This window comes from Gordionus sp. m RMFG-2023, chromosome 2, assembly GCF_954871325.1.
Source record: "Gordionus sp. m RMFG-2023 chromosome 2, tfGorSpeb1-WG-v2, whole genome shotgun sequence".
NCBI lineage: Eukaryota > Metazoa > Nematomorpha > Gordioida > Chordodea > Parachordodidae > Gordionus > Gordionus sp. m RMFG-2023.
This window is the reverse complement of record NC_088776.1, coordinates 24,058,153-24,079,888: the sequence shown is the minus strand read 5'-3', so window position 1 is coordinate 24,079,888 and position 21,736 is coordinate 24,058,153. Positions and strand designations below refer to the sequence as shown.

At 26.1% G+C, this 21,736-nt stretch overlaps 1 protein-coding gene across 2 annotated transcripts; it reads left to right on the top strand.

The window, feature by feature from the left end:
* Positions 1 to 1,391: 1,391 nt before the first annotated feature.
* On the top strand, positions 1,392 to 21,167 carry LOC135923521 (uncharacterized). Of its 2 annotated transcripts, none has more exons than XM_065458319.1 (9): positions 1,392 to 1,670; positions 9,553 to 9,636; positions 9,718 to 9,875; positions 12,455 to 12,645; positions 12,690 to 12,769; positions 12,965 to 13,293; positions 18,437 to 18,601; positions 20,692 to 20,732; positions 20,783 to 20,970. In XM_065458319.1, exons 1-9 carry the CDS (start codon positions 1,494 to 1,496, stop codon positions 20,842 to 20,844), a joined length of 1,287 nt encoding a protein of 428 aa, XP_065314391.1. In that variant the 5' UTR covers positions 1,392 to 1,493; the 3' UTR covers positions 20,845 to 20,970. The 2 variants fall into 2 exon arrangements, with proteins under 2 accessions (XP_065314391.1, XP_065314392.1); XM_065458320.1 differs by lacking the exon at positions 20,783 to 20,970 and adding an exon at positions 20,986 to 21,167 and having other exon boundaries at positions 1,393 to 1,670.
* The last annotated feature ends 569 nt before the right edge of the window (positions 21,168 to 21,736 follow it).

Below are 21,736 nucleotides of genomic sequence, written 5' to 3'. Positions count from 1 at the left end.
GTCGCCCTCCGATATTCTATATATTCCCCCCCCCCAATCCATCATATGGAACCATCTAGTTCGCTTCAGAAAAAAATATGGGCCTTGATAAATTCGAACCAAAATTTATGCGATTGATAATCTAGTTCATAGCCGATTAGGCACTAACGATATATAAAAAGATCGATTATTTATGTATATAATGATAAATAATTGACGTGTTCAAATATTTTAAGAAAAATACATAAATAACAACTCCCTTATGACGGGTAGAATCATTAATCCAAAGCATGATGTAATATGCTAGTTATATTATACACATATAAATCTGAACAAATTTTTTGAATAAAATTGTTGTTAGTTTAGATAAAATATATATTTATGCAAATGGCATATTGAAGAATTTAAACATTTGTGGAATAAAAAATATAATTTGAATAATAAATTATCCTGAAAAGTTGTCTTTTATTCAGCGATGAAATATATAGTAGACCGGGGAGCATGCGAGCCCTAAAAAGTAAACGCCAATAAAATTAAAACTACTTTATAATATTGATATCTCATTTTATTCTACTTATTTACTGTTATGTTATACATGAAATAATTTTTTTTAAAAAAATTATACATTTTTAACAGTATTAATTTTATCAAAAAAAAATATGGGAAAAGATGAGCTACACCCGGGGTAGGATGAACCTTCCTATAAGGCGCTTTTGAGCTACAAAATATTGTTAATTGGTAACGAAATTTGCAAATTTTAATTATTAATTTTATAATAAAACACTTAAAATTTCAAGTTTTTTATGCCTTTATTAATTAAATTGGCATATGTGAGCAAACTGGAATATAAAAAAAATGAATATGTGCTAGTATAAATAATATATATATAATTATTTAATTAAATAATTGAATTAAAATTTTCTTATTATATTTCTGAGCTATTCCGGGAAAGTTCTGGATTAACCATTCCCAATCCGTTAGCTAAAAATTTTTAATAAACAAACTGAGCATATTTTTTATTGCTTGAATGAAAACTTTTTAAGACTGTGCTATCTTTCCATCAACTCATATTGCATAAATAATTTGCTTGATTCCAATTATTTTACTTCCCAAATGGGATTAATCTATTTTTCAATTTAGTGGATGGTATCTGAAGCCACTTAGCCTCCTCACTTCCCCCCCCCTCGGTCCCAATATAAGTGACTATAATTTATAATAATTTTAAAAAGATGATTAAAGATAACGCCATAAATGAAAAATTAAATTTGCATAATTTAAGTCCTTGATATAATAATATATCAAATATTTTTGTTATATTTTTGAGAATTTTTTTATAATTTATTAGTTTAAATAAGCAGGAGACTTCTTATTTATATCATTAAAATATTCTATTGTTAAGATTTTATTCTCAAAATTGCAATTTTATTTAAAACCATATTGCTGAATTTTCTTAATTTAACGGGATTAAAGATTATTTTTTTAAATATAATTATCAGAAAACGATTGAACTCGTTATGAGTATTCTTTTTAAGCTTTGCATAAGTTTTTGGATTTTGATTATCTATAGCAAAAAAATATTTACTAATAGAGCACATTCCCTTGATTCCAAAGACACTGCTCACCCAAATCCACCTTTGATATTCTCTGGAGGATTCATTACTTGGAAGTCCTTAAGCGATTTCCCCAGAAAAGTTTATAAATACACTTATATAATCTTATTATACAATGGTAATATTTTTATTTCTTACGTTCCTTTTTTATAGTAGAATATTTTGTGAATATAATTAACATATTTTAGTTTATTAAACAATAATAATTTTTTATATCGCATAACTAGATTAAAGATACAATGCTTATTATTGTTAACTATAAATTTATTTGCATATAAAAATAAATTTATTAAAATTCAAATACTGATCATTTAATCAAATAGTAGTTCAAGTTCAGTGGTCTCGGAATTTATCTTACTTAGACATTTTTCTTATTCTCGTTATATTCATTATCATTCCTTCCTTTTCGGTTTTCTCAAATAATTTGCAGCACAACCAAGAGGAGTAGCGACCCCCCCCCCCTCCCCCCATATATCTTTATTATCTGTATGTGTAAGATTTCGAAATAAAAATGTAATATCTACTCAAAGTTTTTTGGTGAATTTAAATAAAAATACTGAATTAATTGATATTGATTTAATCTTACATTATTTACAAAACTTATTTGCAAAAATAAGTTCCGGTTCACGTTCCAATCTAATCTTTGCATTAATCATCTCTGCAAGTCTCATTGGAATTGCAGTCTAAGAGATATTCACATGAGCACAATTAACAATGAAATAATTTTCCCCTATTAGCTCTTACCTTTTTTTTCTGTTTTTTAGCTCAATTTAGCTAGAATAAACATAATTTATTGAAATTAATATACAAATAGATGAGTGTTTTCCTTTCTTAGAGCTCTTACACTTTTTTTTAGAATTATATAAAAGGATAGTTTTTGATCCCTTAGTAAGTCATATTTCTTTCCATAATAAATCCTATAGTGATGGAATAAAAATTTAAGCGGGTAGGTATAGATCATCACTATTTTGAAACTATTATATCTCAAAAAATTTTATATTAAGCCTTGATATTTAGACATTTATTGAGTTAATCATATATTAATTATAAATATAAGATGATTTAAATGAAATAAAAATCTATGAGAATTTTTGTAAAGACTGTCGAAAATAAAATAAAAATGCCTTAAATATTGTATTTCATATTTTACTATAAAAATCTGTTCAAACAATAATTAAAATTGTGTTCATATTCAAATGTATATAGGAAAGACTGGCTATTCGAACCAATTTTTGCAAAATCGGCTATAACTCCTATGTTTTTTTAGAATTATAAAGAACAATATATGAATCGATACATATAACTACAAAGGTAGCTTATAAATATTTTCTAGAAGATAATCATATTTTGTAATTTTATTTTTTGCAAAAGTTAAAATTCTGCCCAACAAACCCCAATAGCGGGGTTAGGCAAACCATTGCAAGGGGCTTCCTGAATCATTAGTTTTTTGTAGGTTAGGATGAAATGAAACGCATTTTTATTCATTTAATGATAGGTATATAATTTTATTATTTTATTGTTCAAAATATCATAATCAATATCATAATACTTTTAAATTGAAGCGAATTATATATATAAATTGAAACTTAGTTTTGGTTGTTTTAATAAACATTTTAGACATATAAAAATAAGGATCTTAAGGAGAGATTATAATTTCTTAGCATAAATCCTAAATACCAATCATACACTCCAAGATTTTGAAATATTTATTTTATATTAACTGGTACAATTGATGTGTATGGTTTTAATCAATTCAATATATATATTTTTTTATTTAATTATACATATGATTTTAGCAAAATGCTACAAAACTTTAATTTGGATTTAAGGGAGGTTATGAATAGATCAAAGGATAAATATTAACAAATATCAGAGTGAATGTGGATGAAAAATTTCATGAAATATATGAGAAAGTAAAGGAGATTGCTAATAATATGTTTGGGATTGAAATGTTTAAACCTAGAGTAGTTTCTAGACAATCCAATCGTTAAAAATTGATGCATCTACGATTGAGGATTTTCATAAAATACATTTTTATTTCAATTAAAGGAAAGATTTATTAGTCATAATTTTATTTTAAAAAGCTTTTATTTTCTTTTGCCGGTTGAGAAACTGTTGATTACACTTGAAACATGAGATATTAAGAAAATCTCAAAGTTTTACGCCGATGATTTAGTTGGCTCGTATGATAAGTTACTTTGTGCAGGGGCGTTGCTAGCCTTTACAATCTCAGGGGGCTCAACTAAAAAAAATTTATGGGGGGCGAAGCCCCCCTTACTTTCCAATTTCCCGCTTTTGCCCTGCCTTCGGCCGGGTTTATTATTAATATATTATACTTTTTTAAAATTTACTAACTCTAAATAATTATTCTGAATGTCATTTATTATATTTTGCATACAAAATAAACTAGCATATAAAAATAATACAAGACATTTCTAAAAATAATATTTTTTAATTTTTCGATTTTGATATAAAATGATTTTGCGTTAATTAATTCATATATGCCTCAATTGATAATAGTTTTTGAAAACTACATAATATAATATAATTCTCAGCAACTTACATTGACAAAAGGTCATGAAACTAATATAACTCCCTATTACCATTTTAGACAATGTTTTATAAGAATGGACTAATAAGAAAAAATTTATAGACCTTACCAAATCCACAATTCTTGAAGAAGAGAATATAAACGACCAATACAAATCATAAAACTATATGGTGGTTAGAGCTTCCTCTTAGATGACATGATGGAAGCTAGATAAGTAATCGAGAAAATTATTGTATGATATTAAATTTCTAAAAGATTATCTTCCATTTTCAATGTTATATAAACGACTACACAGTTGACCTATTGCTTATCTAAGATAAGATGCTGGTTAATTTCCAGTCCTATCCATGACACTCACGATGGTAACCCATCACAATTGATTCTGTTAGATAAATTGATAAAACAAAAACATTAAAACCTTTAGAAGAAATTATGCAAATGCCTTGTGTTATTTACACGGCAAGGATGCCATATTAGAAATGAAACATTTTGTAACTACAAAATAAGAACCAGAGTGATATCATGAAAGCAATTAAGATTTTATATGTTATTGTCGCACCATCTCTAGTTGGTATATTATATCTTAAAATAATAGTAGTTTGTAATAATATCAAAAATATATTTGTATTAAAGATTTAACTCAAATCTATTTTAGAAGAAGAAAATGATAAATTCAATTATTAATTTTTTTTGGTCATAGCTTTCCTAAAAACACGTAAAAAAGAGAAGAAAAGATATCTAATTTATTACATCAATTGTGGGTTGAATAATAATACGTTTAACTTTAATTATAATTTAAATAAATAGATGGCGTTAAATATTTGTAAGCAAATTGTTACTTATATTTATTATCAAAAGCATTTATTAGTAAAATTTTAAATGTAATATATTATATAAATGTCAGATACGTCTGTAAAAGTGGCATTTTACCTAAAATTTTATAAAAAATTATATATAATAGAGGATTATAAACAATGTCTACTTACTTTTTATAAATAAATCTCTAATACTTATTTGGATTTGGACCTTGAAAATAATTTTAGGAAGAGACATGATAATTAAATTAAAAAATCAATAATGTAGTTGATTAGTGATTTTGAACTCGGCTAAAATATTAAATTATTAATTTTCAATTACTAAATGTATATTTATTAGGGTTATATAATAATTTAAATAATAAAAGTCAATTAAGCATCAACTGTTAAAGCTAAATTAATATTTAGTGAGTGATATTGTTATATTTTTAAGACAGAATTTGATTGCAAGCTGACATTGTATAATTTATATGTAATAATATGATCTAATAATTAAAATAGTATTCATTTAATAAAAATTAAGATAGTCTTATTAATTTTTTAATAAAATTAAATCTATATATTACTCAATAAAATTATAAAAGAAATTATTCAGAGGGCAATTAAAAAAATTTATTTTTAGCTCAAGGAGATATTAAGGAGCCATTAAAAAAAAAATTTGCTTCAGCGGGCTATTCAAATTTTTCAGGGGGCTCGAGCCCCTGCCCGCTTTCCCCCCCCTAGCGATGTCACTGACTTTGTGATATAGGATTTTGGTATAAAATGATTGACAGGGAGTATTCTTTGAGATCAAAAAATGATCTTCAGGTCTGTGTAATGGCACTAAAACATTATTAATTTAGCTACTTTACCAATTTGTACCTGCGATAATGAAAGGTCTTTTTTCAACTTTAAAAAGGTTAAACCTATTTTAGAAATACTACCGTTGAAAAACGTTTAAGTGGATTAGCCCTATTAAATATTTATAAAGATTATTCTAGATAATCATTTGATTTGAATTAGCAAAATTATAAAGAAAAGTAGACCTCACTTTATAAATTCAAATCAAAAAATTGCCATATGATTACAGTTTTAATATATAATATTTATAATCAAATTATTTCGTAAAATGAATTCTTAGTTATAACATTTATATAATTTTTGTATCAACTCTTAAAATTTATGCAATTAATACTATTTTTATTCAAAGTACTTTGTATTATTTATATTTTGATAATATCGTCATATTTTTTTAAATACCATCATTTGCATAAGAATTACTTATATTTTATGTAATTGTTAAATTACATTTTTAAAAAAAATAGAGTATACAATAAAATTTTTAATATTATAATCTGTAAAAAATATCTACATTTTGAAATTTTTTTAAATAATAAAAATAAATACACGATTAAATAAAGGAATGTTATTTATGCTAAAGTATTTTTATATAATAAATAAAATCTACAATGAAATACTCTCTAAAATTTTGTTATATGCAAATATTTAAAATAATTTTAACATAACCTATAAGATATAAGCAATTGAGTGTTCATAAAAAATGGAAGGTTTGGGGACGAAGGCCCCCTTCCCCCAAAAAATTTTAAATCTCCCCCCCCCCCAACCCCATGAAAAATTCCTGGCTACACCACTGTATAAAAGCTATATTAGAATAAAATAAAAACCTTCTAGTCTATTTAATTTTAAAATGAGAAACCCATAGTATTTACCTAACCCTACCTACTTGTTTTCAAATGATAATGTATTTTTTTAAGTTATAAGAATTAAAATGTGCAGTCCGACTTCCATAAGGTTTATATATTAAGTCTCATTCAATAAAAAGGCATGAATCTTCAGAAATGCAGTTAACCAGGCAGTTTATTTGTATTAATAATTAAAATTCTCAATGGCTTTGCTGTATCCCAATATCCCACTCAAGGATTGTCAATTACATATTTATTCTATTACAATTAATATCGGGACTGAATCAACCAAGGATCCGGAATATTTCGGGACCACAAAGTGAAATATTTTGGAAAAAACACAAATGAACCGGTTCTTCTTAAGAAGCAAAGAAAAATACCAATCTCAAAAAGAACTGGAACAGAACATGATATATTATTTATGATCCAGTGATACATTTGACATGTGCCCAAAACAATAATAGGGTATGTTAATTAGATTTATTTTCGATAAACTAGTTAAACCATTCGTGATCCTAGACAACCTCGTGCTTCTAGTGTTTTCATAAATATAATTAAATATTTTTAATTAAAAATAAATTCGCCAAAAACCTAACCCAGGTTTTGACAAAATGCTAAAATTGAAATTACTTTATAGCTTGGAATTGGAATTGATATTTACTCTGAATAAATTTTACTTTCATAAAAAATTTATTATTTTATTTAAAATTAATGAGCATATATTTCTGCAAAACATTTTTAGAACCATAATTGAAGCAACTTATTAAAACACATTTATGGCTTAATTTCAAAATTAAGGTATATTAGTTTTAAAATAATTTGATCAGTAAATATCTGCTCCGGGATAACAATATCACCGGTCTTCCTTATTCCTTTTAAAAGACATAAGATATATGGATCGATTCTTCAGCCAGAATTCTATGACTAATCTTTGAATTATTAAAATTCAAATAAATGAAGTTTATTATTGTCTTTCATAAATAATATTTTAGTATAATATTTCCAATTATGAAACAGCTCCTGCTCCTGTTTTTCATTTCGCCTACCTCAGACAGGTTTTGGTGGGGCGCGTTTTAGCATAACCCTTAATTTTTATTAAAAGAAATTCAACTATATCTCTAAAAACATAGGAAACCACGAGTTTAACCATGGCTAATAATTACACTATAAAAATGAATAACGTTGACTTGTTTTTTATAAGTTATAAGCCATTTAGGTGAACATCGAGGTACAGCCTGACATGTGATATACAAAATATGTATGTAACTGGTAGTGTTGTTAAACGGCTCGTTTTGAGCCGATTTTTAAAAATGGCTAACTCAATATTTCATCCAGAATAATATTACGAAAGCCTGAAGATTTTGTCAGTAGAAGGAACAAAGGTTTGGACATCTATTAGCGAGATCTCGATGGTTAGGCAATATTTTTCTGGCTATAATATTGAGTTAGCCGTTTAACAACACTAGTAACTGGTATAAACATAATATATTTGAATACTTTAATTTATTTTCATAGAATTCACATTTTTATGTTTAAAAAAAAACACGCACCACGAAAGACTAAAACGTCCCCAAGGGTGTTTTAATAGGGGAGACTGGGATTGGGTAAACCCTGGAGCTTGGCAAACCACTTAATCTCATTTTAAAATTAAATATACCAGAAGGTTAAAATTTTATCATAATATAGTTTTTTTTAGTTTACATCTATAGACAAAAAATCTGTTGAAATAATTCATTATTAAAAATTTTATTTAAGAAATAAAATTATGGTGAAATTTTCAAAAGATTTTTACATGACAGAATATTTATATGTAAATTAAATTTTATAGCAAAGTTTAAACACTCTTCTATAATTTTGGAAAGTTTTATGAGTATTTATTGTATCTAGATATTATTTCAATCATGATTTGTCAAATTAAAGCTAGCGGGGCTTGCTAAACCATACATGTCAATGATGGCAATTGATAATGAAAAAAAATTCAAAATCTTGAAAGGAAATTTCATGTGTTTATGATTGGTATTTAGGATTTATGCTAAGAAATCATAATCTCTCCTTAAAATTCTTATTTTTTTTATGTCCAAAATGTTTATTAAATTAACCAAAATTAAGTTTCAATTTTTATATATAATAAACTTCAATTTATAAGTATTATGATATTTTGAACAATAAAATTCTATACGTATCATTATTAATAAATAAAAATGCATTTTAATTTATTATGGCCTAAAAAATCAATGGTTTAGGAAATCCCTAAAATGGTTCGCCTTACCCCGCTATTGGGGTATTTTGAACAAAATTTCCACTTTTACAAAAAATAAAATTTAAAAAAAATGATTTTATTCTTAAAATTTTTTATAAAGCACCTTTATAGAGTATAGTTTTAGGTATCTAATCATATATTATTTTTTATATTATCTAAAAAAACAGGAGCTATAGCCAATTTTGTAAAAATCGGTTCGACTAACCCCAGTCTCCCCTAATTCTTATTTTCATTTTTTTTAAAATATCTTAATTATTTGAATAATGTGCTTTGGCTATTTATTTCATAGTTTTCTGACTAATTAACCATATTCTTCTTGCCATAAATTTAGACTTACTCAAAATGAGATTATTGCTATAGTATACCTTAAACAACATATTCATAATAAATTAGATAAGCGATTTACAATTAGATCTTCAGATATTTTTAAATTTATAAATATGCCATTATAAATATGCCAACTTGGAATTGATGCCATCTTACCGACGCCTATTTTCTATTATGGAATAAAATCTGTCAGATTATGTAAACCATAATTCTTTTAAAAGACTCCATCGCCTGTTAAGATTATCGGCCCACAGGTCTTGTTTATAGCCGAAGTTTATAATAATTTTTTAAATATTAAATATTTTATTTTTAAAATGATTCATCATAGATAGAATTTTCATTCAGTTATTCCATCGTTGGGCAAAATTCTAAATACGATAAAATCTGCCATCAAAATCCATCCAGAAACAAAGTATCTGATTTTTTAATAAGCCAAAAATTATCCAAAAAAATAAATACTGAATATAATATTTATTTTTATAATAAAAAAAAGGAAGGAATATGGTTAGAATGCTTAAAAGGTTGTACTGGAATCATAGGGAACTTGATGGAAGACAGTTGCCCCGTTACTAATGGAACTTTTGTGAGCAAGTGGAAAGTTAAATCAATAACTTATCAGTTTAAAAACGATACTGATCGATTTGATTTAAAGTATAAAATATATATTTTTGACAATGTATTTTCATATATTTACATAGTATTTATTAACTATAATAATATCTATAAAAATGTTTTTAAAAGTAATTATATAAACTTTCAAAAAAATTAATTTTAAGAAAAACATAATTGAGTTCCAAAAAAAGAACAATAGTTTGAATGTTTTGCTTAAGGAATAGGAATATCTAGGTTTAAATGTTTACAATTATTTTTGTGAACTTAATTTTTTTTTAAACTAAAAGTTATTAGAGCGAACTGTCCATTGGTAAACGTTGCTAATGGTGACCATATTTAATTACTGAGGCTTGTATTTATGATCACCTCACTTTTTTTTCAATTTTGAAATTGAAATAACTCCAGTGGTCGATCTTGAGATTAAATTTTAAAAAAATATAAGGTGTTTTTCCTGTAAAGTTTGACTTTTATGATTTAAACTTACTGACCCCTCTATTTCTGTTATAATAAATAAGATGCATGGGAAAGATATTTTTAGCAGATAAATTTATTTTTGCATGTTTCAATAAAATGGATCACATTCATCGAAATTTAGAATTTTCTTGAAATAGCCTGATGAATGTTTATGAAAATGATTTTAGAAGGGTGCACATAGGCTTGTGCTTCCTGAAAAATTTGAAAAGCCCCTGAAAATTTTGAATTTTTTTTAAAAATACTTTAAAAGAAGGTCTTTTTAAAGATAAAAGTAGCTCAACTCTTAATCTTTAAAATGAAATTTGAATTTAAACTTTATCTATAATTTTTGAATTAGATGAATTTATTTGAAAGTTTATTATAAGGGTAATCAATACATGGCATGTTATGACTGGCCATATAACCTGTGTTACTTACCACCCCATTTTATCTTATTTCAATTTTCTATTATAACATAGAATATTACAATATAGAATATGTGTATAAGGACCTAAAGTTAATATTTCTTGTGTTTATTTAATAAAAATAATTATCCAGACTTTCTATTTAATGATATAATATTTTATCTTGATAATTATCTTAAACTGATGATCAATCTGTTACAATAACCATATTTTATTTTATGTAATATAAAATAAATATAAACCTCTCAGTTAATATAAAAACACATTAACATATTTAAGGTTTTTTGCTCAAAAGAATATCAACATATTTATATTTCGGCTTTTTAATTAAATTATTCTTCCAAAATTAGTCATTTACTAAAAATCTAAAATATTTTATTACAAGTTCTGACCATAAATGATATTTAAAATTAATATTGAAGTTAGGGATTACTATTTTAAGGGCGGGAGAGAGGGGGGGGGGGTGTGTTATGACTCGATATTATCACTTAAATTGACTAGGGTAGAGTTATGAAAACTTTATTGTTATTTGAAATAAAATTGGAAGGGGAGGGGGGAGCGTTAATTTAGTTGCTAATTTTGAGTTGGTAGGGGGTATGAAGAGGTAAGGAAGATATTTCTTTATTAATTTGGGGGAAGGGGTGGTTAAATCCCTGATATGAGTGATATGATGATGTTAATGGAATTTCGTAATAATAAAAATCGACTTCTTTAAATTATCTCATTTTAATTTACATAGTAAAAATTGGAATTGAATTAGTTCCATATTACCTAACTCTTAGCATAGCCGAAACGTTTTCAAATTCAGTAACTTTAAATAAAAATATGATAAAAAATATTTTAAACTTTTATTAGAAAGAACTCCGACCCCCCCCCCCCCTCCCTCCTCTTTTAAAAAAATGATTTTTTTAAAATATCGATAAGTAACAAATAATTTTCAATCACCTAAATCTAGCATGGGTGATTGCCTACCTCCTCCATTATGACTAAAACTGGTTCATGTTGATATCCTGTTCCCTATTTTTCTTAAATTAAAAAGTAAATTCGACTCAGAATGTCATCCGGCCTGGTGAGCGTAATTTAAGGTATTCGAGAACCAAAAGATTTTAAAATTCTGACCACTAGTGTTGTTAATATGCCAGGTCGCAAACATCCCAATTTATTTAGAGAATTTAATCGCAAAAATCTATCTCGATTTACTCGAATAATTAAAATATTTGTTTGAATTTCATTTTTAAGTTAAAAGATTTTTGGCTCGACCCACTACATTGAATGCTCTTTCCCAATTATATTCATGAATATGATGGTCTACTTAATTCTAAATATCTTTTAACCCCCAAAACTGGTTTGCAAATCAGTAAAGATTTTTTTAGTTAGATACTAAAATCTAAAGGGCATTAATTGATTTAGCATATTAATAAATAATAGAAATTTTTATAATTTCCAAAAAATTTGGTTTAGTCATTTTAGAACTACTTATAATTATACTAGAAATATAAGTTTGTAGAGCCAATTATATTATATCAGATAAAATAATGCAAAAAGGTAAAATAAATCTATTTTTAAGGTCCGAAAGTTACCATAAGACTTGGTTTCATTTAAATATAGGTTTAAAAATATATTTAGGAAAACGAGCCTTGCTTGAATATGATATAATTTTAAAGGTGGCAATGTAATAATATTTAAGTATGGGATTATTAGGACCGATTCACAATTATAAAACAAATTAAATACATAAAGAATAAAAGGCTGCTGCTGGCGTATTTTGGCTAATCATAAAACGAATCTACCAATAAATTTTAAAATATCAGGATCCTTCGACGAATTAAAAGATTTAAATAACATAAAACCAATGATTTCCACTCCATTGATCGATATTTCACCATTGATATTATTTGCTATAGAATGCTCTCAGTCTTATATAATACCAGGTTTTTAATCTCTTAATCTCATTCATTAAACTTTTATAAAATAGTTATTGATTTTGGCAATAATTTAGTAGCCTGCTCTATTGCATCAAATCCTCTAAATCTACAAGGAATATCAATAATTAAGGTTTTAAAAATATATGATATACAATTATAATAGATTATTTTTATTAGTCTGATACCAAGGTTAAAACTTTTAGTATTCTCAATCATAACTATAACATGATAATTTGCCTTTAACAACTTTATTAAAAATATAGTCGTTATAAACAAAATATTCAATTTTATATTTTATTTATATTAATTCTTAAAATTTTACTAGGAAGATTGCCTATTGTTTTATGCAACATCTGATAATAAAGAAGGATATTACCCTATTATAATTGAAGTTAATAACTTTCATTCTAACATTGACAGCGAGGATCTTATCACATCCACTGAAATTCAGGTCCTTGTAAAAATGTATTCTATAAGAACATTAACCAAAGGCCTATCAGCCTACGTTGATGCTATCCCAGAAAATAGTTTATGTTTTTCTTATAAACCTCAAATAATAAGCCCAAACAATCATACTTGTATCTCAATAATTCCAGGTCAATCAACTAAATTTAACGTTTCGATTCTGATGAAAAATAGCACATTTTATAAAAGGTTTAATATTTTATTGATTATTAACTAACCATTTTGTAAAATATAATTTGCATGACCATAATTTTATTATTATCATATGAATATACTATGCACAAGTTTAAATAATGATTTTTTACATCTCCTAAAGTGCCGATCATGCTAACTTTTTTTTTGATAAAACGAATTTGATATTAGACTAGACATCCATAAATCAAACTGACAATTGAAATATATATATTGGGTGAGAGGTAGGAATGATTAATATAAAATATAAATTAATAATCATAGAACAGTTACAGGAGTATCGAATTAAATATAATAAATCTTATGAAAGCTAAATCCTTTCATGATTGTAAATAATATAATAAAATCGTTATGAGTTAGCGATAAATTGAAAATCAAGAAAAGGGGAAAATAACATCGTAAATCACGAAAATTGTGAATACCACAAAATTGTGAAAAACAAAAAGTTGATTTCATTATTCAACAACGTTTATTCTCTGAGTTTATTATAGAGAGATGAGAAAGCTTATAGCAACCTCGTAATGGTATTTTTTGTAAATCTCTAAAGATCATGCCCAATTTTGGGAATAAATAAATGTAAGAATTTTATATCTAAATATTTTGTTTATAGATATCTTACTTTCAAAATTTCGACATTTCAATTCGAGATTTTTCCTTTTAATTCCTTCTGCATAAAAAGTAACTATATAGTATATGGAAGTCGCGTAGTATAATACAATAGGGCTCGGACCTAATAAAAAAATTTCACACATGAAGCAATAATACACCTTTTGAATTTATAAATAATTTTATTTTTCGTTTATATTAGAAATAATATATTATAAATTTAAAAATTAATGTCTTATTAAAAATACATTTCGTTTTTAGTTTATGGGTTGTTTTCAGAGTTGTTAAAAGATACTTTTTAAATGGATCTAGATACAGATACATAGTCTCAAAAGTTATCTAGATACAGATACAGCGTCTAAAAAGTTATCAAAATACAGATACAATTTGTAAATGTATCTGTATACAGATACATTTTTTATTATGCTCTTATAGGTTTGCATAAACCAAAATTAATATTATATTGTGAAAAGGTCATGGTAAAGCAATAGAACTTGTTGTTGCTTCCTCTTTTTCATCGATATAGATCTAAATAAATATATAAACTTAAAAATTTAGTTATAAAATAAAATTTACCATTTCCATATTGTAATATTAAAATTTGTATGGTTTATTGATAAACTCGGGACATAATATTTAAATTAATGAATATTTATATATATTTTTTATATATAAGTTTTAATATTTTATATATATAAAATTCTTTATTATAGTATTAATAAATATTAATATATAATATATATATATTTATTTATTTCATAAGCTCATATGAAATAAAATAAATTTTACAGTCAAATATTTTTATTTATAATAAAAAAAGGGGTATATAACATGTATCTTAAAAAGTATCTAAAAACAGATACAGATACCTCTAAAAAAATATCTAGATACAGATACCTTTCTAAAAAATCTATCTAGATACTTGTATCTAGATACTTTAACAACTCTGGTTGTTTTAGTTCTTTTGCTTGCTACTGAACCTTAAATAATATTATTTTAGTCCGAAACCTAATTTACATTAAATTTACTTAATAAATTTAGACTTCAAACACTCACAAACGTGTCCTTCATAGAAATAATGATCGTGAGTTAATTAGAAAATGATACACTGAGCCTATGCAAAATATTTATGCATTTATTTTAATGCTTATAATTTTATCATAATATAACGAATAAAAGCAAAAGGAAAGAATTCTTACTGCAAAAGGCATACCCATAAAGAGTAAAGTTAGGAGTCAGTGATGATATAAATTCAATTAATGGTTATATGACAGTTTTGCTTTCTTGATATTAAATTTTATTTTATAAAATTAAAGACTATTTGTGTATTGGCTAACCTGGTTATTAAACTATAAAAAAACCGAGGTATTATTCCTTTAGGGTATTTATCACTTAGTAAAGGTAGTGCTTTTTATTATTTAATAACCCTGGATAAGATGGAAAGTAACACATTTAACCCACAAAACAAAAAATTATTATAGATATAAATAATTGTGTTTAAAGGAATATTTTAAAAATATTCGTGATTACACATAAAATAGATAATTCCTGGCACAAATAGTATATGTTCATATCGTTGCCCTAGAAAATTCTTGCTTCATAAATTTAACATTTTACCTATGGCCCTATAGCGACCGTGGTGATTTAGTTTAAATGGCTCTAACAACTTTTTTAACCTAAAAACTTCGGACTAGGTTTCGGTAGCTTAGACATTGAGGAATATATCTTTTAAATTTAATAAAATTCAAAAGAGTAATTTTATCTAAAGAATAAATATACCAAATAAAAAAAGTTGGTGGAAATGAACTAAAAAATCGTTTTTGATCAATATCTTTTAGATGAGGAGTTCCCGCTACTAAATGAACATATGGATAGAGTGTATCTCTTGACCAAATTTAAAACAATTAGCTTTAAAGATGAAAAGGTTTAGACGCTTGCCTCTTACCAGCCATATTTAAGGCTAGCTGACAAATAAATGCTGACATGCTATCTCGATTACCTATTAAAAGGAATAACTCTAGCAAATAAAGGTGGGGGAACCAACGCCTTTGAATGAAAGAAAAATTATGTTAGATGATATACTCTCTATAATAATACAGGTTTACAATTGAGAATGATCAATAAACTATGCTACATCACCCTAAAGGTGTATAGCTTAAAGAGAAAATATCAAAATAGAGAGGTTGTTTATTGTGGAGAATAAAAATAATACCACAACAATACCGAAACAACGTGTTTGACATGATGCCTCAAGGACATATTGAAATGGTAAAAATGAAGATAAGAGAAGTTAATAAACCAAGGTATAGAGTCATGGGTAGAAAAATAGCAAAAGATATCAATTCTAAATTAGCCAAACCACCGAAAGCATGCTAACGAGTTAATATTTATTATGCGGAACCATTTCAAAATCATTATTGGTTAGTAGTGCTAGATTCTAGCAGTAGCCCATGACTAATACAACCACCCGAAAGCACGATAAAATTATTAAATAATTTCTTAGCCAGATTCGGATTTCCCAAGATAATAGTTTCTGATAACACAATTCATTAATAAAAAATTCAATAATTTTTATGAAAAAACGAAATATATTTAGTGCATGGAAGTCCATATCATCCACAGACTAACGGTATAGCAGAACATTTAGCTAGAACTTTTAAACATAGCATGATTAAAAGAGGAATAAAACCAGTTTAGATACCTTTCTGTACATTACCGGAATACAAGTGGATTACGAACGATGTCGCAGAAACTATTAAAAACCTAGAGGATTGTTAGAACAAATATTCGAACGGGGGAAAAAGGAAAAGTTAGAATATTATACTCAGAAATGGTCACGCATATACAATAAAGAATAAAATTGGGAAAAGGTATTTATTAAAAGTATACTAGTATCACTAAGATATGAAGTAAGTATAGAATGTAAAACGGCAATAAGTCATGTTGGTCAATTATTAAAATGAACCGAAGATTTATTAAATTAAGAGTACTTATTAGAAAAGATAACTGAAGGCATAAAGAGGACGGATTAAACAATAAAAAAGAAACGAGTCCAAAGGAGTGAGGAAAAGGATACCAGTCAAGAACTTGAAGTAATACTGCAGCGGAGTCAGGAACTACAATAGAGTAGAGTCAAGGTTGTTATCATACAAGAGTAAAGACCAAACCGGTAAGGTTATGGATAGATTTTATGTATTAAAATAACATATTTTTAGAGTTTATTAAACTAATTTTATTATATTTTTGCTATTTGTATATATACAGTAAATATATATAGTTGAGTTAAAATGAATAAAAGAGTTTGAGTTGACATTTACTTTGAGCATATTTTTGATATTACTACAAACTACTATATTTCAAACAATAAACATACTACTATTATTTCAGTCTACTAATACTACATGTTTCTCCCGAGGCATTTTAACTCAAAATAGGGTATTCCTTGCGACCATCTCTCACCTCTTTCAGGTGATCATTTTCAGATTCCCGTGACCATCTTCCCTCTTAATTTCCGCCCTATTATCTCCACTTATTTCCATGCTAACCCCACTCGCTTTTTAGCAAAATATTTTTTGGCCAGATCCAAGCAATGATAAAAATTCTTCAATAACTATTTATGCATTATTTATGATTCACTACTTGATTTCAGAGATGCACCGATATAGTTTTTTCGCTCAAAAAGAATGCCCCAATACTAATATGGTATTGGTAAATGCCACCGCGATCTAAGTCCGATAACAAAAAATTATAATGTAGTATATTTAATGAAAAAAGGAAAATATATAATTCATCAATATTATTTAATTTATCATTTGTAACTAATTTATCAAATTTATATACGTAAATAAGAAGTTTAAAAAAAATAGGGAAACAACACCCTTCTTTCTTATCAATTTAAAAAATTTGCATATGAACCTTTTTTATAAATTCAGCGCTATGGCAATAAGTAAGGTGGCTAAAAAAATGCTTTAATTTAAATTATTTATTGGATATCGGCTAAAATTATTATTATCGGCCAATACTGTGAGTATCGGCTCGATCGGTACATATCTGTTCGATTTATTACTTTAATAAATTTATAAAATTTTCATGCAGCGGTCCCGTCCGTCCTTGAAAATTAGTTTAAAAAATTGTTCTTCATAATGTGTCCAAAAGACGCACCGTCATAAGACCCCTTTTTTAGTTATTTATACTTTTGTGCGTATAATTTGTTATACATTAATTTATTACTTGAATATTAAGAAACAAAATGTTTTTGTATGCGTCCGATCCTCCCGGTAGGACGCGTTCGGTAATTTTTAATTATTACAAGGTGAGTTAAACTAACGATATAATAGATTGGACAGGACAAGTTTCTACTGTGACTGGATCACATATAGCTCTGATTTAAATTAATATAAATAATGATAATAAGATTTTAACATTATTAGTCCAGAAGTAACTATAGATATTTTCATTTTAAAAAATTTTGCTTAGAATTATATTATTTTGAAAATCATTTCTATTTACATACATTTATAAACGCTCTATCTAGCAAGGTTGAAAAATTAGATATAAATTGGATGCCAACGGATTTAATAGAATTTAGCAGTCTAAAACATTACAAAGATGATATATGGACTCAAAACTTTTTTTGGAAACCAAGGAAAAAATTAAAGGAGCATATAACTATAACTATCGTAGCCATTAGTACAACGGGGTTAGTATTTTTATAATAAAAAAGATTTATGTAAATTAGTGCTACCTAATAAATAATAATGTTTTTTTCAGGGGTCTGGAACAAACTGCGTTAATCTAACTTCAATCCGGAAGATTCCTAAAAAATTATCAATAAGTGATGCAAATTATATTCACATTTTATTTGTATTTTATATTAAATTATTAGAACCAACAGGGGAGTGGCAAGGTTATCCTTGGGGAGGGGAGTTTAAAAAAAATTTGCGCCGATTTGTGCAGTCTCTGGCCAGATCCCTCCTATGAAAAATTATATCTTATTGACTTGTGGTTATTTTCCGTTATGTGGCTGAACAAATAATCCTAAATATGCGAATGTTTTGTTTAGTGTCTGGCTTTAACAAGTATTGTAAACAAGTATAAATGAAAAAATTATTAGTAGTAAAAATATGATCAACCTTACGATTAACAAGAGACTGAAAGCATTATTCTGAAAATTTTATCAATGTTTATTGCATAATTGTAAATTTATTAATGCGTTTGGTAGAGAGTAGAAAGAAAGAAAAATTGATATTATGCTAGAATGGAATATAAAAAAAAACTATGCCTGGGGTAGTGGTCTGCATCGGGCCTAGTTTTTCAAGCCCGGCCCGACCCGAAATTTTTTTAAAAATGTTTTGCCGGCCCGGCCCGAATTTATTTAAATAGAGAAATTAATTTTTATAATTACTCAAAATAAAAGACATATGTTATATGTTGTTTAGTTTCAATAAATAAAATAAAATATTTTTATTTTACATAAAAAATTCAATATAAAATTGATAAATTTAAATATATTTTAAAAAAATTTCCGATTTTTATAAAAATATTAGGCTCGGCCCGAATTTTTATAAAAAATATTAGGCCCGGCCCGAACCCGATTATTTTAAATAAAATTAGGCCCGAGCCCGGCCGGGGTACGTGCCGGGCCTAATTTTGCTGATCTCTAGCCTGGGGTGCTTTTAGTGTCTGACATGTACTTTTAATTCTTTAATTAAATATGAGCTACAAAAAGAAACCGTAAAAAATTGAAAACTATGACGTCACACTTTAAGCGTAAAGTTAGCAAAGATTTTAGAAAAATTTGAAACTTATATCAAACCATTAAGTAGTGCTTTATTAGAACATTTTATTGTTTTATTCTGTTGGTGGATTGAAAGGAGAAAAGAATTATTAGTAAAAAATAAAATGTCAAAATTAGCATCATGCCAGAACGGATAGAAGTAATAACTATATGGTTTACGCTAATGTTTAAAGCCTTACTTATTAATCGTTTAATCAATTTCGGCAGTCACAAAAAAAGTAAGAAGCATATACAAACTATACGTAAAGTCATCCAAAGATATGGAGGCATTATCTCTAAATTTATATCAATAATTAACGCGTCTTACTTTTTAGTGCTTCAACCCTTTTGGTAAATTGCATAAAGAAAAACATTGACAAATAAATTGCCAAGATTGACGTCTTGTTAGAAGGAAAATTATAGAAGCAATGAACAATATATATATAGGGCATGATTAATACCTAATTCATCAATCAAATTTTCTAATCAATAAATAAAACCCAGCTATAAGTTATATAAAAACTACACCAAGCATCGGCTGGGTTTTAAATAACAAATTTTAAAATACAATTACGTCACATTAAAGTTTCTCCGCGATTCATAATATATTTGAATCTTATGATATTATCTTTATAAGATGTTGTTTGTTCTTTTCAGTTTATTTAATAGATACCAATATATATATTTAATTTATAAAAAAAAAAGTGAGTGGGAGGTCGCCCCCCCCTCCCTTTTTCTAAGCCATTGAGAACAGAGCATTAATATATTCAAAAGAATATATATTTTTCATTAAAGTGTAGTAAGTAAAATTGAGTGTGTCATAAGTGTTCGTCGAAAAAATGAAAATATAACTTAACGCTTAATATGTGTTTTTCTAAGCGCTTCGGAACAAGTTAAGAATATACCATTCCACCAATTATTTAGTCTCGTTCCGGATCCCTGGTATTTTTAATATATATCTTTTTAAAAACATAAAAATTGGTAATTTTATGATTTTTATATTTTTAAAAAAGATTAAGAAGTGATCCAATATTCGTAACATTAGCGACTGAAGGTAATCATTTTGAAGATTAAAAAATTATTTTTTATAATGTATATAATTAGTTAGCATAGATGATTGTTATATTGAAGAAAGACAAGAATTTATAAAATGGAAGGTGGGATGAAACTGATTAAATTATATTTTATTAATTACTATATTAGAGAGAATTAATCTGAATATTCATTGTAAAATCATGGTAGCTTTAAAAAATATATCAAATATAAATATATCAAAGAGAAATGTAATAAAACGTATTCAAAAATAGATACAAAGGAATGCATTACCTCAAGACTTGGGTTTCTTAGATGGATAAATGGGAAATAACTATTTCAAAAAGATTTAGATCATCAATTATTTATATATTGTAGTTGCATAATAATGATTAAAATGTTATAAGTTATCATACAATTAAACTTATGGATTTTATTAATATATAAGAAAAAGCTTGAGGAAAAAAATGATGATCAAGCTAAACATTTTTCAATTAACTAATCCTATAGTATAGAATAAAAAATATAAATTTTAAAAAATTATAGGTTTTTGTAAAAATCGTGAGAATCCAAAATTGCCATTATTATTTTTAAAAATATATTATTAGTAGTATAGTTATATTTTTTGGAATGTAGCGACAAATGCAACTATATAACTAGAAGTTACTTTTAAAATGTGCTAAATAATATATATCATTTATTATCTTTGTATGATGATTTCCCTAATTCTAAATTAGTTCTTATTAAATATAACGTCTCACTTAAATAAAGCGTTCTTGCAGATAGTTGGTTTGTTTAGTAAGTATATTTTGAGAAAAACTGAGACACTTTTAAAATAGTTTATTTAATTTCCTTTGATCAAAATGTAAAAATTTTATCAAAAATGATGGGTTATATAAATTATATATAAAAAAGTTAATGTGGCTAGCTACTTTTAAAATAATGAACGAGTTACCTTTTTAAGGATGTAACTATTAGTAATTAATTACTTTCCAATTGTGTAGAATCTGATTCAGGTATGTCCCA

Excerpts from the sequence above, each read along its gene's own strand:
- LOC135923521 (XM_065458319.1), top strand. The coding sequence starts at position 1,494 with ATGAGTATTCTTTTTAAGCTTTGCATAAGTTTTTGGATTTTGATTATC. Across the intron at positions 9,876-12,454 it reads ACTGATCGATTTGATTTAAA|AATAAAAGGCTGCTGCTGGC; the intron begins GTATAAAATATA and ends AAATACATAAAG. Across the intron at positions 12,770-12,964 it reads AAGGAATATCAATAATTAAG|GAAGATTGCCTATTGTTTTA; the intron begins GTTTTAAAAATA and ends AAATTTTACTAG.